This window comes from Serinus canaria, chromosome 19 (genome assembly GCF_022539315.1).
Source record: "Serinus canaria isolate serCan28SL12 chromosome 19, serCan2020, whole genome shotgun sequence".
Taxonomy (NCBI): Eukaryota; Metazoa; Chordata; class Aves; order Passeriformes; family Fringillidae; genus Serinus; species Serinus canaria.
In genome coordinates this window covers 3,947,086-3,961,931 of record NC_066332.1, presented here as the reverse complement: position 1 = coordinate 3,961,931, position 14,846 = coordinate 3,947,086, and the positions used below count along the sequence as shown (strand labels likewise).

The window sequence follows — 14,846 nt, the reverse complement described above, 5'->3', positions numbered from 1 at the left end:
AGCAAAGTGTGGCTGAGCCCTTTATTAAAGGGGTCCAGGAGCAAAGAGCCGGTTGGGAGCACCCGCCGAGGGGCCGATGGGGCAGGGGGAGGTGAGGGGGTGATGGGGTGGGGGTCTAGCACCGTACACAAGCACATCCTGGCTGGGGGTGCCCGGCAGCTCCCTGTGCTGGGAAGCTGCTGGTGCCCAGCATGCAAGTCCCCGTGTTGGGGTGCTCAGCAGCCCCAGCCTGCGGGCACTGAAGCGGGACCCCCTCGGGTGCTGCACTGGGGTGCCCATGAGACACCCCGGGAGCTGGATGCGACTGATGCCTGTGGAGGGGGGGGTCAGGGTCCGACCCCTCCCTGCTCCCTCGGCTCCTGGGGAAAGAACACGGCTCCGGGCTCCTGTCCAAGGTGGGGACTCGGCTTTAATCCCCGGGAGGCCGGGGCAGTCCTGGCCCTGCCCGTGGTCGTGGCCATGGCCACCGCACTAGTCCGTGCCGTTGGTGAACTGGCCGAGTTTGTTCTCCAGGTCGGAGATGCGCTTCTCCTGCGCTTGGACCGTCTCCTTCAGGGCACGGATCTCCTCCAGCACCTCGTCCAAGGCTGGCTGCTGCAGGGATGGGGGACACAGGGTCACCGATGAGTCTGGCCCTTCCCATGCCACCCCAGGACAGGGGCACAGCCCTGCTGCCATGTCCCTGTTCCCCGGACACTCACAGAGAAGTCTGAGTCGCAGGTGGAGTGCCTGCGTCGGGGGCCTGGCGGGGGTTTGCTGTCCAGGATGTTCTTCTTGACCACCTTCAGCTCCCGGTTCTTGATGGGGACGTACCCATCCCGCAGCGAGATGAGGATGGGCTCTGCATCCTTCCCTGACAGCCACTCATCTGCCTCCAGGGCTGGCTCGGGGCCTGGCGTGTCAGGGTAAAGGTCATCCTGGAAGAGGTCTGACTGCGGGGGCAGAGAGACTGTGGTGAGATGTGGGGTGTCTCTCCCCAGGCCCCCATCTCCCCTGGGACCCCCCCAGGCTCACCTTGCGCGGCACCGTCATGACAATGGGCTCGCACTTGCGCTCGTGCAGCTTGAAGAACCTGCATGGGGCACAGGCAGTCAGGGCCCAGCTAACTCCCCTGACCCCTCTGGATCCTCCCAGCCCCATTGGCTCTCACCTGGCAATCTCACACTTGCTGACGTCCAGCCCACGCTTGGGCATGAAGCCCATGCCCCGCTGGGGCTCCTTGCTGCTGTAGGTGTTCAGGTAGTGCACGTAGGGAGCCTCGTCCGTGATCTCGAAGTACCGGATGCTGCTGTCACCCTGCAGGGTGGGGACAGGTGTTAGCCAGCCCTGGCACCCTCAGGGACAGGGTGGCATTGGGAATGCACCCTGGGGAAGGGAGGTTACCTTCCCGCAGAGGTAGACGATGCTGGAATCAGCGTCATAGAAGGGCAGCAGGACCCCATTGCTCGTGTCCATCTCTTGCAGGGCAATGGGCTCCTCAAAGTTATTCTGGGGGGCAGTGGTGGAGGGGTGTGAGAAGTGACCCCAAAACCCCCAACCTGGTTAGTCACACACATTAGCCACGGCACACTGGGGGACAGGGCTTGTCCCCTCTGGGGTACATAACCACCCAGGCAGGCAGCTTGGCATGCCCCCCCAGCCCCCCTCCTGTTTACCTGCATGGCTGGGTACCCCCAGCCTGGCTGTACCCCAATTTCCCAGCACTCTCTGCCTCCCAGCCCCCTCCCCACCCCAGCACTGCACGGCACACTTGGGAACTTGGCATCTTTTGGGAGGGGGATGCAGCAGACACAGCATCTTGGGATGGAGGGGGTTAGCAAGGGGTCTGGGGGGCCAAGTTCCCAGGGCAGCACTCCATGCGGCCTCGTTACCGGGTCCCACAAGCCCAGCTCCCGCTGGCTCATTCTGGTAAAGCCCGTGGTAAAGATGTGTCCTTCCCGTGTGAAGATGGCCCGCACGGGCCTCAGCCCTTCGTGGGGGGCAAACCTCTCCTGGGGGGAGGGGGAGACAGTCAGCACGGGGCATGGGAAGGGGGGAATATGGAGGGGGTCCGGATCTGTCCCCCAGAACAGCCGTTGAGTCCTATTCCATGATGCTCCCTGAGCGCACGCGTTGCCAGAGAGTATCCCCGGCCCCCAGAGCGTTCCCGGCTGGGCTGAGATCTGTGGGATTGGCGCTGGCCAGGCTGGAGCTGCCGTCTCGTACCAGGTCCCAGAGGCCCAGCTGCCGCTCGCTCATCCTGCTGAAGCCCGTGGTGAAGATCTTGCCATCGGCCACGAAGATGGCGCGGATGGGCCGGGTGCCGTCGTGCGGTTTGGTTTTCTCCTGCGCCGGCGTTAGCGGGTTAAACCAAACACAGAGACGCGCGGAGAGGGGTTAGTAGGGTCAGGCAAGCACTGGGGGGGACCCGCGGTGGGATGGGGGGGCACAGCAGGGGCACTCACCGCTATGATCTGCTGCTTGCGGGGGTCGATGACACGGACCTTCTTGTCCTTGCAGGTGGTGACCAGCAGGCTGCCGTTGCGGTTCCAGCCCACGTTGTAGATGAGGTCAGTGTGCATGTCATCCAGAGCCAGCAGCATCTCCCCAGTGCCCACATTCCAGAGGATCACCAGGTTGTCGCAGCCTGCAGAGGAGACCGAGGGGGCAGATGCTGTCACCCCATGGATCTCCTGTGACCCCGGGGAGGGTGACCCGGGACCCCCTTACCTGCGCTGAGCAGGACGTTGCGGGCCGTGGGGTGCCAGGAGATGATGCTCACCCGCTTGGAGTGTCCCTCCAGTGTCACCACGGGCTCCGTGATGTTTCGCACGGGGACATAGTCGGGGATCTGCCACACCTGGAGGGGGACAGAGCGGGGCGTTGGGGATCACCCTGTGTGTGAGTGCTAAGCAGATGAGAGCCTCGGAGCCAAAAACCTCATCATTAATCCCAGCTCATCCTACGGGAAGGGTGGTGAGGGGACACCAGAAGCGCCTCCATCCTGGGGTGCACCCCAGCACTTGGTGTGCTGGTGGGCACAGGGAGGGGGGCACGGCTGGGGTGTAGCCCCCAGCCCCCCCAGCTATTCCTGCATGCTGAGTCGCCAGGGAGGGTAAATTTAGCACAAACTGCTGCATCATGGAGCGAGCAGCCGCCGCCAGCGCGAACGCATGGCACCGGGGCTAAAAATAGGCCAGTGACACTTCACAGGCGGCGAGGGGGGGGGGGATGCTCTGCATCGCTCCCCCTGCACCCTCCTCCCCCTCCCACACAGCGCCCAGCCCCTCACCATGACAGTGGTGTCCTCCGAGGCGCTGGCGATGACGTTGTCGTTGTGGGGACACCAATCTATGTCCAGCACGGGCGCCGTGTGTCCCGTGACCAGCGGGTGGTTCTTGTCCACCCGTCCTGTCTGCAACAGTGAGGGACCAGCATGAGTCCCTAGGAGAGACCCTGCCAGGTACCCCCCAAAGCCCAGCCTGGCCACCACAGGGGTTGTGGCACAAATGAGGACGTGCAGGGGATTTCTGGCAGTGGCAAGAGGTTTGTACCTGCCTTGAAGGGGAAACTGAGGCACATGGGGCAAATGGGGTTCACCTGGCACAAGGCCTCATAGGGACGCAGAGGAGAATCATGTGAGCCATGAGAGGCTGTTTTGTGTCTGCTCTGATGGCAAGGAGGGGGTGGGGACCTTCTCCCAGTCTCTCTGGCAGGGCAGACCCCCACTCCACTGGGTGCTGCTCCCCAGGGAACTGGGGCTGGAAGAAGGCAGCTGGGGGTTTTCCAGATCACCTCGCTTGCCCCAGGGATGTCACCCTCGGCAGGTGCTGATGATCCCCCAGGTTGTTCCTACCCCGAGCCCCCACATGAGGAGGGGGTGTTGGGGCAAAGTTGGGGGGCTCTGGGGCCACAGCAGGTCCCCAAAAGCAAAACCCATCAGCATGTTCCCCCCAACACATCTCAGCAGCATGACCAAACCCCAGCACCCTCCCCACTCACCTTGGCAAGGGGCAGGACAATGAAGGCCCCGCCACCACCGGACTCCACAATGATGGCCACAAACTTGGGGTTGACAGCGCAGAAGGAGCTGTCACATGTCACCTTGGAGACACGGATGTCCTCGTACATCTGGTCTGCCTTCACCGGCTGCCCGAAGACGTGCCGGAACTTGCTCTGGCGCACCACGCGGCGGCTCATGGCTGGGGGGACAGGTCAGGCCACCACCTCCCCACCCTGGCACGGCTTGGAGGGGCTTCGGTCCCCTCAGGCCTCGTGCTCCGAGAGATTTCTCCTGCTCTGGGCACAGCGGGAAGCCTGGGAACACTGAGGTGGTGGGGAATGAGGATGGGAGATGGTGATGCCCTGACCCCACAGCAGGGAGCAGGGGCAGTCCTTGTGCAGGGATGTGGGGGTGCTGCAGGTGCTGGGGGCTGTCAGCTGGCGGCCAGAGCCACTTGACACTGGGCAGGGGCATGGCCATGCCACAGCACACAGCTGTGCTATGCCCTGTGGCCGTGCCATTCCTCACAGCTGTGCCATGTCCCAAAGCTGTGTCATACCCCAAAGCTGTGCTATACTCCACAGCTCTGCTATGCCCTGTGGCTGGCACTAGGGTTGGCACACGAGCTGCTGCAGCAGAGTAGCAGGGTGGGGACTTTAGGGTGGACACAAAAGTGCCGTGCACCAGGTCACAACTTGCCCCCTTGTATCCTGTCCTCTTGTCCTGCATCAGTGGCCTGAGGTTGCCTGGCTTGACCCAGCACCCGGGAGGAGGGCTGTACCTCCAGAGCTGCCTGCTGGTGGCTCACGCCTCCCTCCATGGATCCCTGTCCCGTGCCACAGATCCCTACCACCCACTCTGCACCCCCACCTGGGTAAGAGCTGGTCCTTGCACAGACCCACAGCCCCATGGGCACACCGGGGTGTGGAGGAGTCCCCCAGTGGCCTCAGAGGGATCTCCAGCCCTCAGCCACAGCTCGGCACGATGCCCACAGTCATCCATCTCACCCCCCCAGCCTGTGCTGCTCCTGGGACCTGCCCCAGGGGGAGACTGAGACACTCAGGACCACAAAACCCTTGGAGCTGGGGCTCTGCAGCACCCATGAGCCGCTGGTTACCCTGGGGAATCCCCTGTGCTCTTCTGGGTACACAGCCATTGTCGGGAGCCACATGCAGCCACCAAAGCCTGGCCAGGCATCCCTGTCCCCAGCCCACAGAGCCGGTGTGGGCAGAGGCAGGAGCAGATCTGCTCCTCCATGTCCCAGCCGGTGGATTTTGCACAGAGCACATGCAGCACCCTGCCAAACCACATCTGCCCAGTCCCTGAGTGTCCCCGGAGTCCTCACAGCACTTGAGCATCATCTCTGGCTTGGCTAAGCTGGGTCTAAGGGGCCCAGAGCCTGGCTACCAAGTGGGGCTGGACCACGGCACTGCTGGTGTCACCCCCCCTGGTCTCGAGCATGGTCCCCAGCCCCGGGGAGGAGCGAGCAGGCTCCGAGGGGACGCTCAACCAGCACCTCAACCATTGCCAGCGGGAGCAGAGTCTGGGGTGCCAGCATGCAGGGAAGGAAGGGACGGCCTGGCTGTCTGGGCAGGGTGCAGGCAGCGGGTGGGGTGCGGCTGGGGGGGAGATGCGGTGCAGGTGGAGTTGAGCAGGGCGCAGGCAACGTGTAAGGTGCAGGAGGGGTTGGCAGGAGCAGGCGGGGTGCTGGCAAGGTGCAGGCAGGGCTGAATAGGGTGCAGGTATGGGGTGCAGGCGTGAGAGTTGGGTGGGGTGCAGGCAGGGCGCAAGCGGGGTGGGATGGGATGCTGGCAAAGAGGTGGGGCGCAGGTGGGGTGCAGGCAGGATACGGGCAGGGTGCGGGCAAGATACAGGCAGGACAGCCCCGCTCCCCGCTCCCCGGCCGTGCCATTACGTTGCCACAATTGAATCCGCAGCGACTGCTCGGGAACGACCAGAGGTCACTGTCCAAATATAGCCATCTCCGCCGGCGGGCGGCGAGGGGCCGGGGCCCGGGGGGCTCAGCCCCGCTCCCCGCGTCCCCCCGTCCCTCCCCACCGCGCTCCCGCCGCCCCCGCCCCGCGCCCGGCTCCCACCTGCGCTCGGCGGCTCCTCCGCGCCCGGGCGCGCCCGGCTCCGCGCTGCGCCCGCTCGGCTCCGCTCCGCCCGCTCCGGCCGCGCTCAGTCCCGCTCCGCTCCGCTCCCCCCGGCCCGGCCCGGCCCGGCCCCACTCGGCTCCGCTCCGCCCGGCCCCGCTCGGCTCGGCTGGGCTCGGCCCCGCGCGGTGCCGCTGCCGCAGAGAACAGCTGAGCCGAGCCGGGCGCCGGGGCCGGCACAGCCCCCCCGCGGCGGGCACCGGAGGGAGGGGAGGGGGGGCCCGGCCCGGCCCCGCCTGCCCCCGCACCCTGCCCGGCCCCCCGCTCTGCCCGCGGGGTCGGGGGCAGCCCCGGCACGGCCGCCCCCCGCTCCCACCCCAAAAGCGGGGGGGTCCCAAGGGTGCCCGCAGCCCCCCGGCGCGGTGCGTGGGAGCCCCTCGGGCTGGGAGATGGGAGGCAGGAGAAGCCCCCTGAGCCTTTCTGAAGTACTGGGAGAAACCAAGGGGCGGGGCATCACCCCGAGGGTCACTTCTGCACAGGGCTGTGACCCTGCGATGGGTCCCCCCATAGCCCGGGGCCAGCCCTGCCCCACAGGGCCGTGGCCATGGGCTGAGGCTCCCAACACTCATGGGAGCATCCCACGGGTCCCCACCTCCCCCAGGAAAAAAAGGTCTGCAAGCCCACCTCAGCCCTAGCCCGGCAGGATGGTTACAGGCACATCCAGAAATCAGATTTGGGATTTAGTGAAGCCCAGCCCTGCAGGGATGCCCTGGTCCAAGGGGATTAAGGGATTGTAGGGCTCAGGGACCAGAGGGAGGGGAGTAGTGGTTCCTGGAAAGGCAGCAAAGCCCTGGACCCTACAAGGGCACCGTGTGGAGCTGGACGAGCATTGGCTGAGCGGGCAGGAGGGGGCAGCTGGCAAAAAGGCAGGGAAGAGGTGACATCCTTGTTTGCCTGGCCAAAGGGGTGGCAGGGAGGGAGGGGGCTGCAGAGGCACCCATTGCTCGCCCTGGCTCACTCCCTGTCCCGTCTCCTTAGCTCCAAGGTACATCCCAAGCAAGTGAAGGTCCTGGGAAGCCTTTCCCAGGTGCTGGTGCTGGGGGGAGGAGGAGGAAGAGATGGGGCACCCCAGAAACACTGCCAGACCCACAGTGACAGCCCTGCAGTGACAGCCCCACAGCCTGGTGCCCACTCAGTCCTGGCCTGGTGGGAAGCTCCTGCGTGGATGGTGAGGCTGAGCCCAGGGAATTTGGCTTTTTCAAGTCCCTTGCTTACAGCAAGGCCACAGAGACCCTTGCACTGCTTTCTTGCCACAGTGGAGCAAAATCAAAACCAGAGACAGGTTGTCCAGTGTCCACCCTCACATCCCCCTTGGAGCTTAAACCCAGAACCCTCCTCACAGCTCCTGTGTCTGCAGCAGTGCAAGGAAGGCACCTGCAGCATATCCTGACAGTTTTAAATACACGACCCCTGGAATCTTTCCTGCAACTGCAGTGTGGTCTGGAAGTACCTCCTGCTTGGAAGCACAGCTCCATCACTTGGGACAGGACAGGGCCATCCATGAGAGGGAACAACCCCGCTCTGGCTTTCCAGACCCCCACTGCCACCCCATGCTCTGAGAGCAGCACAGATCACTCCCTCACCCTCAGCCCCGATCCCAAATAGGAAGGCACACACCTTTGTCATCTTCAAAATAAAACTTTTATTCATTCGGTAACAAGAACATTGAATCTGCACATCAGTGCACAAGTTCACATTTAAAAACAGCTGAGCACATCGGTCATAAAGTCTTTAGGGGGGAAGGGGACGATCCCAGCCACCAAGGAAGATCCAGGAGGGGCAGACAGAAGCGCTCCCCTCCCTGATTCGCAACCCCACCGCCAGCTGCTCGGCCCTGGACAATCCCTACAAACCAGCGCACGGACGTCACATCTCCAGAAAGGAAAATAAAAGGCACTGGCACCTTCTCTCGTGCCAACAGAGATGTCTGCAGCGTGGGCGGGCTGTTAGCACCTCTGGCAGCACTGCTGGACAGGCACCGAGCCCTGCACCAGCCCGGGCCCTGCTGCGCCAGGCCAGCACCTGCCTCTGCCCTCTGCCCCACACCAAGGGCTTGGGGCCCCTCCCCTCGGGAGAAGTAGGGATGTTTATGTGGAGCCAGGACCAAATTAAGGCAGGACGCACCGTGCAGGGAGCAGGGCCCTGTGGTGGGTATGGCTTCCTCCTGCCAGAGAGCTGCGAGGCTCCTGGAGCCTCCGGCAGGCGCAGCGCCCCTGCGGCCACGGATTCCCAGCTCACTCCTCCCAGGAGGTCCCCGGAGCAGCCGGCGATGGGGCAGGATCCCTTCCACCAGGCCTCTGCTGGCAGAGGGACACTGAGCTAATCCCTGCTCAGTTTAAACATCCGAGTGACCCAGAAGGGCGTCACCTCCTGCCACCCGCTGGGACTGTGCCCCCAGGAAAGGGCCAAGAGGGGAGAGATTTGTACAGGTCACAACTTCTCAAGCAGACCGGACACACACTCACACACACACACACAGAGCACCCACCCACACCACCGAGTGCAACAGAACGCAGTGTAAAACCAGTTTCACGCACACACAGCCCGTTTGTGCAAGGCTCACACGTTACAGTACGGCCGGGACGGGGCAGCCATGGCTGGGATATTGTACAGGAGTCAATGTAAACAATAAAGCGTCCTCCAAGAGGCTTCGCCAGAGACCAAAGAACAGTTGCTTTGTACAAAAATGCCCTTAAAACAACACGTTTCTCCCAAACCCCCTCTACCCGGCAAGGCTTGTCAGCTGCTGAGCATCCTGGAGGTGCTGCTGCTCCCTGTGGTGCTCAGCAGGTCACAAGAAGCTCTTGTGGGGTGGCTACAGGAACCAGGAGAGAGACATCACCTCCCGTGAGCCACCAGCATGGAGAAGGGACAATCGTCCCCAGCAGAGACCTCTGATGCCAGGGACTTGGTGGCTTCATTGCCCAGACACTGGAAAAGGAGGTCCATACCCCTCCAGTCTGTCCCCTTCCTGCCATCCTGCTCAGAGCCTCCAGACCTCCAAGGCCTTCATCACTCTGCAAGAGAACCACCTTTCCTGACTCCCTCTGCCTGCCCACAGCCTTCTCAGAGAAAAACCAGTTGTGCTGGGCCAGAGCCAAGGACAAAGGGACAGCAAAGCACCTCCCTGCAGGGGCCTCTGCCCCTCTGCTGCTCTCCCCAGCTGAAGCACCCAGAGAGCAGCTGAGTATTGGAAGGAAGCAGCATTTCTGGTCTGCATTGAAGACCCTTCCCAGAGGGCATTTCTCCTGAGATCAAGCTGGGCAAAGAAACCCAATCCTTTTCCTCCTGCCTTCTCAAGGGAAAAAATTCTACACAGGGCTTTTCCCTCCTGAGCAGATCCTTGTCACCAGGACATGCTGCCAGCCAAGCATACACCCCCAAATGCAAGGCAGGCTGGGGGCAACCAGTCCCTTCCACCCCTGGAGGGGCAGGCAGTCATGTCCTTGGGGTAAGAACAGTGGGCAGGCATGTCCTTGGGGTCAGAACGGTGGGCAGTGGGGCCTGATGAAGTTTGTGGGGGAGGCAAGGACTAAACCTGTCCTTCTGCAGATGACATGAGCCACTTGGCCTTTCCACAGTGCCTGCCCTGCTCCGGAGCCAGCTGGAGCGGGCTAGGAGAAGCCACATGTCTCTCAATGTCCCAAAGAAGTATCTGGCCTCCTGGGCCAGGGGCTTGGGTGACTTCTAGTGACTGAAATGGCCTGGGAAGACGTGCTGTTTGACCCGGGTCAGGGCTGTGCTCCAGCATGGGTAACAGCCCCCTGCCAGAGTTGAGGAAAGGGAGGGACAGTGCTCATGGCTGCTGGAGCACAGACAGACTCACAGACCTTGCCCAGGCTGCAAGGCAGCACAGGAGGCAGCACTGGGGTCTGCAGGAGGGCAGCAAGGTGGCATTACCTTGCCAAGCAGCTGCAGGCTGAGGACACCCCACACCCCTTCCCCAGGGCAGGCAGATGCTGCTTCCCAATACTCCAGAGTGCTCTAGTGCCATGTGCTCCTCTCCAGCTCAAGGGGAGTTTGTCCCATCTGAGCCTGCAAGGCTCTGCAGCTTTAGGGCTGCTTTCTAGGCATGAGCTTGGCTGCTGCTCCTCCCACACCGTGTCCTCTCCATGCTGGGCTTCAGCAGCCTGAGCCACTCTGCATATTCTCTTTGCTTTGCTCCTCCCCAGAGGGCAGGTCTGGGCCCCAGCCAAGCAGCAGCTCAGACAGGACCTGCCACGGGACTGTGGACAGGACCCAGAGCTCCCCTTGGCCTTTCCCTCTGCTCCTACAGCACAGGGACAACTTGCTGATGCACACAGCTAGAAATGAGGAGCTTTGATTTAGCCAAACTGCTCAGAAACCACAAAATAATTAGCTGAAATTTGGAGCAGAGCCTTCACACACAGTTCCTCCAGGGAAGCAAGAACCTGCAGAAAGGCTCTGAGCAGCCAAAGGCTTTCCATGTCCAACTGGCACCCCTGGAACCCAGCTTCCAGCAGGAAGGAGGTGGACAGACACACAGTGCCCCTCCCACAGTGGGACAACAGGGGGTCACACAGGACTGGACGAGAAGGGACACATTTGGCATCCAGGCTCACTTTTGGAAAGGGAAGACAGCTTATAATGTCAAATCCACTCCCGTGTCTGTGCAGATCACAGAGAACAGCACTGAGTTTGAGTCACGTGGGTTTGTTTTCCAGTTTACAGAATGCAGTCTTGCCCTTCTTTTTTTTTTTTTTTAAAAACATAAAAAAGACAAAAAAAGTCATATAAATATCATATATACAATTTAGGCAAAAAAAAAAAAAAAAAGAAAAAAAAGAAAAAAAAAAGAAAAACAAAACAAAACAAAACAAAAACAAAAAAAGAATAAACTTCCAGAAAGTATTTTCCCTCTGGGTCTAGAGTTAGGAGTGACAGCAGAGAGGACAAAGCTATGCATTGAGGGCAGTATGTCATGTAACAAAAACAGCTCAAGTTTTGGGAGCCACCAGAAACACCTGTGAGCATGGCAGAGAGGGAAACTCAGGCAGCACAAGAACAGCTTTGGGGCAGAGGGCAGAGGACAGATGATATGGCCATGAACTTGGAAGGCCCACAGCAGTATTCAAGTAATGGGAGGGTTAAAACCCTAATGAGACATTTGTTTTAAAAGAACACTGGCTTTGGGGGCAGAGGAGAACCTGGCAGCTCCTGGAAGAGCTCTGCCCCACCTCAGCACAGAGCAGAGAGCTCTGTGTGCCCCAGGGCAGAGGGGAGAGCTGGTCTTGGTGCTGCCCAGGATTATTAGAGCCCATCCACTGGGAAGATTTACCCCTGTGTGCTCCTTATGGGGAAGCACCAGCTGAATTGAGCCCAGGGTGTTTGTCCTGAAGCAGCTTTGTGAGGGATCTGCCAGCATGGTGGAGTTCCAGTTTGCAGAATAAAAGAAATGCCAAACAAAGGGACCTTGGCACAACCTTCACATTTACAGGGGCTCTCACCCCACCAACTGCCCAGCACCATTTCAAGGCATGGGGAAAATTCAAGTCAGGAACTAGGATCTGGTTGTAAGCAAAAACTCCACCTTGCCAAAGCAAGCCACCATCAATTTTCTCATAATAAAAGTGTTCTTTTAAAACAAATTATCAATAACAACAAAAAAGAACATTTGAGGTTATCTGAGTTAAACTTAAAAAAAACCCAAACAGTCCTGCAGTCAGAGTCACACACAGAAGAACCAACCCACACCTACATGCGCCAGGAACAGTAAAATGACAATATATATAAAATTAACCAATAAAGTGCATGTTCCTTATATTACACCTGCCCCTTGTGTGAAAGCAACACCACAGGTTCTGGGTAAGAAATCACAGCCAAGGGCCCAGGATCACATCGTGTTGTAGAGGGGATTGGTTGTCCGCTTTTTGTCATTGGTCTTTTTGAGCCTCCTCAGAGGGTGAGTTCTCCCGTGCTGCTGCCGTGGGGCAACAGCCAGAGCTTGAGATGGAGACAAGGAGTCCAGGACCTGCACCTGGAGCAGCGGAGGGCCCTCCCCAGAGCTAGTCCACGTCGGATCTGCACTGGAGCACAAACTCTGCTGGCTGGAGCTGCACTCTTTGGCGTACTGAGCCAGCGGCCTCTCCACGGGCATGCTCTGGGCAATGCACTCGGCTGTTCTCAGCTGTTCCACAAAATGCTTTGTGGGCTCTGGGGAGGACAGGCGATGCTTCCCACACGTGCTCTTCGAGCCCCTCTCTGACCTCCCCCCACAAAAGCCTCGACCGAGAGCAACACAGGTGAGAAGCACAGGGTTGGCATTGGAAGAGGCCGACTCCCTGTCATGTAAGTCATCCTTGGAGAGCTCCAGGCAGTCCAGTTTGGCCAGGGATGCCGAGCGCTTCATGTGGGAGGGTCTGGTGAGCCCTGCGTGCCGGATCCGAGCCTCTATTTCCTTCGCCCGCTGCTTCACCGGCCCGGGGCTGCTGGAGTGCTCCTCCACGCTGAGGCTGCTGGAGCTGTGGGGGAGGCTGTAACACAGGAACGAGATGTCCAGAAGGTCCATGTTTTCAGCATGCTGCTGCCTGGTGAAGTTCTCGCTGCTCTGCTGCCTTGAGTTGCCAGCACTGCCCCTGCAGAGAGGTTTGGGACCCTCCCTGAACGGCAGAGTCGCATCTCCCTCGGTGCCACACGGTGTGACCAGCTCATCGTCTGTACCTGTGCTCTGCTCGGTGACACCTTCCAGGTGAATGACACAAGGGTAAGGAGAGCGCTCGAGGCTGGCTGACGGCGGACAGGTCACCTGGGCAGAGGGAGAAGCAGCACCGAGGTGAGCAGACATCCCACTGCCTTCCTTGCTGGGGCTGCCCAGGGCGAAGGCAGTCTGCTTGCGTACCGCGTGCTCTGGTGGCGAGGGATCTGCTGGAGCCTTCTCCAAGCACATCGAGGGGTTCAAGTTTTCATCCAAAGATGGGGTGGCCGGGGCCGGCCCGCCTTGCTCACAGCTTGTACGGGGGCGCTGCTCCGCAGGCTTGACCGTCAGGGTGTACTCTATGATTTCAATTCTCTTTGGGAGGAGGGAGGGCAGGGATGGCTCCTCCGTCCCGTCAAACGAGACCACTGTCCTGCGCTCTTGTGCCGCTGCCTCCTGCCCGGGGCTGGGCTCTGCGGGCAGGGACTCCTGGGCAGGGGGCCCGAGGGGTGCAGGCAGGTGTCTGCCCACTGGCTGCTCTGCCCCAGGAGGCAGCAGCGGCTCCTCCTGCGCCTTGTCCCCCTCCAGAGCCAGCTCCAGGGGTGGCTCCTCGCTCTTCCCCCGTGGCAGGAGCTCAGCAGCAGGAGAGTCGTTCCTGGAGTTCTTGCGGGTGGGTAAAGTGCAGGCTGGGGCCGTGTGCTGGTGCTCCTGCTCCTGCCTCAGGCGCTCCTCGAACTCCAGCGTGGCTCGTCGGACGGAGCCGGGGCACCACTTGGGCTCGGGCTTGATGGAGCCATGAGGCTCCTGCTGCTCCCCGCCAGAGCTGCTTTCCTCCAGGTCTGATTTACCAGAAGACAGCTGCAGAGATGGGGCTTCTTCCTGCTCAGTTGGCAGAGGGTCCTTCTCCTTCTCCTGGTGTCCAGCACAGGCTCCTTCACTCTGTTCCAACTTTTCTGATGCCCAAATCACCTCCACTGGCAGGTCATGCACCGTGTTCCTCTTTGGTGTTTGGCTGAGGTTGGCTGAACCCTCTTTCTGCTGGGCAGGTCCTGCTCCCTGGTTGATTGACTCAATCTCTGTGATAATTTCCTTCACAGAAATGGCATTTTCTGAGTGGGATCTTGAGAGATGACCTGCACCAGGCAGCTCAGGGACCTCCTGCAACACACAAACAGGAGAATTACAAAGTGCATCAGCTGTGCTGACATGGAGCAAAGAGCAGCAGGTTAGAGAAAATAGGGGTGCACATTCCCAAAGGAACAAAAAGCATGTGGCAGTGATCACTTATGTAGGTTTTTTACTATCTCTAGGATTGAATTTAACACACTCCAGGCTGGATTGTCACTTAGACTAAGATCTAAGAACCTTAATTGCAACAAACTCCAAGGAAAAGGTAGCTTTTTTGTTTTTCTAAATGAAGAAAAGTCCAACAAAAAGAATCCTAATACTGCTAAAATACCATTTTGAACTGAAAACATGACAAATTCTGCTCATGTATGGAGCAAACAGAAGAACAGCAAAAAGAATGACCAAGCATCGAAATGCTCTGATTTCCCGGAGGAAAATGGCCAGGGGGACTCCCAGTCCCCACAGACACTCTCTGCCAAATCACAGGAGAGAGCATTGGCCTATTATATTTGGAAGAGCCTTACTGCCTCACATGGAGATGGAAAAGATTCAAGCAATGCAGGATGGAATTTAAATAAGAGAAGCTCCCAGAAAATGATGGCCCCGGACATCATCAATCCCTGTGAGAGTCCTGGAGGCTGAAAAGCAATTATGAGAAAAAGGTACCTAAATTTAGAGGTTACTAAATTTTGTCGAGACCATCACTCTACCAAGGACAAGTGAGCCATGACGTGCCCAATCCCATCACTCCAGACCTGGACAGGTTAATTTCTTCCTCCAGCAGTGGAAGCTCTACACCTGCCTTGATTTACTACCCCAATGCTGGTGCTTTCCAACCAGGGAAAAGGGCCAGTTTTGCCACATTCTTTGGTGGATTTCTCAAGTCAGATAAATATCCATGCTGATTTGGGATGTTGGCTGGGCT

The 14,846-nt window shown here is 59.7% G+C and overlaps 2 protein-coding genes across 8 annotated transcripts in view; both read right to left on the bottom strand.

Annotated features, from left to right (window-relative positions):
- Nucleotides 1-391: 391 nt before the first annotated feature.
- On the bottom strand, nucleotides 392-6,164 carry CORO6 (coronin 6). 4 transcript variants are annotated; one of them, XM_030233634.2, is made up of 12 exons: nucleotides 6,079-6,164; nucleotides 3,982-4,305; nucleotides 3,272-3,394; nucleotides 2,710-2,839; nucleotides 2,445-2,626; nucleotides 2,206-2,325; nucleotides 1,872-1,991; nucleotides 1,384-1,488; nucleotides 1,151-1,296; nucleotides 1,015-1,072; nucleotides 702-932; nucleotides 392-594 (listed from the first exon to the last, which is right to left on the bottom strand). In XM_030233634.2, exons 2-12 carry the CDS (start codon nucleotides 4,177-4,179, stop codon nucleotides 472-474), a joined length of 1,536 nt encoding a protein of 511 aa, XP_030089494.1. In that variant the 5' UTR covers nucleotides 4,180-4,305; nucleotides 6,079-6,164; the 3' UTR covers nucleotides 392-471. The 4 variants fall into 4 exon arrangements, with proteins under 4 accessions (XP_030089494.1, XP_030089490.1, XP_030089493.1 ...); XM_030233630.2 differs by lacking the exon at nucleotides 1,872-1,991; XM_030233633.2 differs by lacking the exon at nucleotides 1,872-1,991 and having other exon boundaries at nucleotides 392-591.
- Nucleotides 6,165-7,760: 1,596 nt separating this feature from the next.
- Nucleotides 7,761-14,846, bottom strand: part of SSH2 (slingshot protein phosphatase 2) — a 90,152-nt gene continuing 83,066 nt past the window's right edge. For all 4 annotated transcript variants that reach the window (XM_050981708.1, XM_050981709.1, XM_030232139.2 and 1 more), the window contains one exon: nucleotides 7,761-13,951. In XM_050981708.1, coding sequence (XP_050837665.1) covers nucleotides 11,993-13,951 — 1,959 coding nt within the window. In that variant the 3' untranslated portion in view covers nucleotides 7,761-11,992. The remainder of the gene's footprint in view (nucleotides 13,952-14,846) is intronic.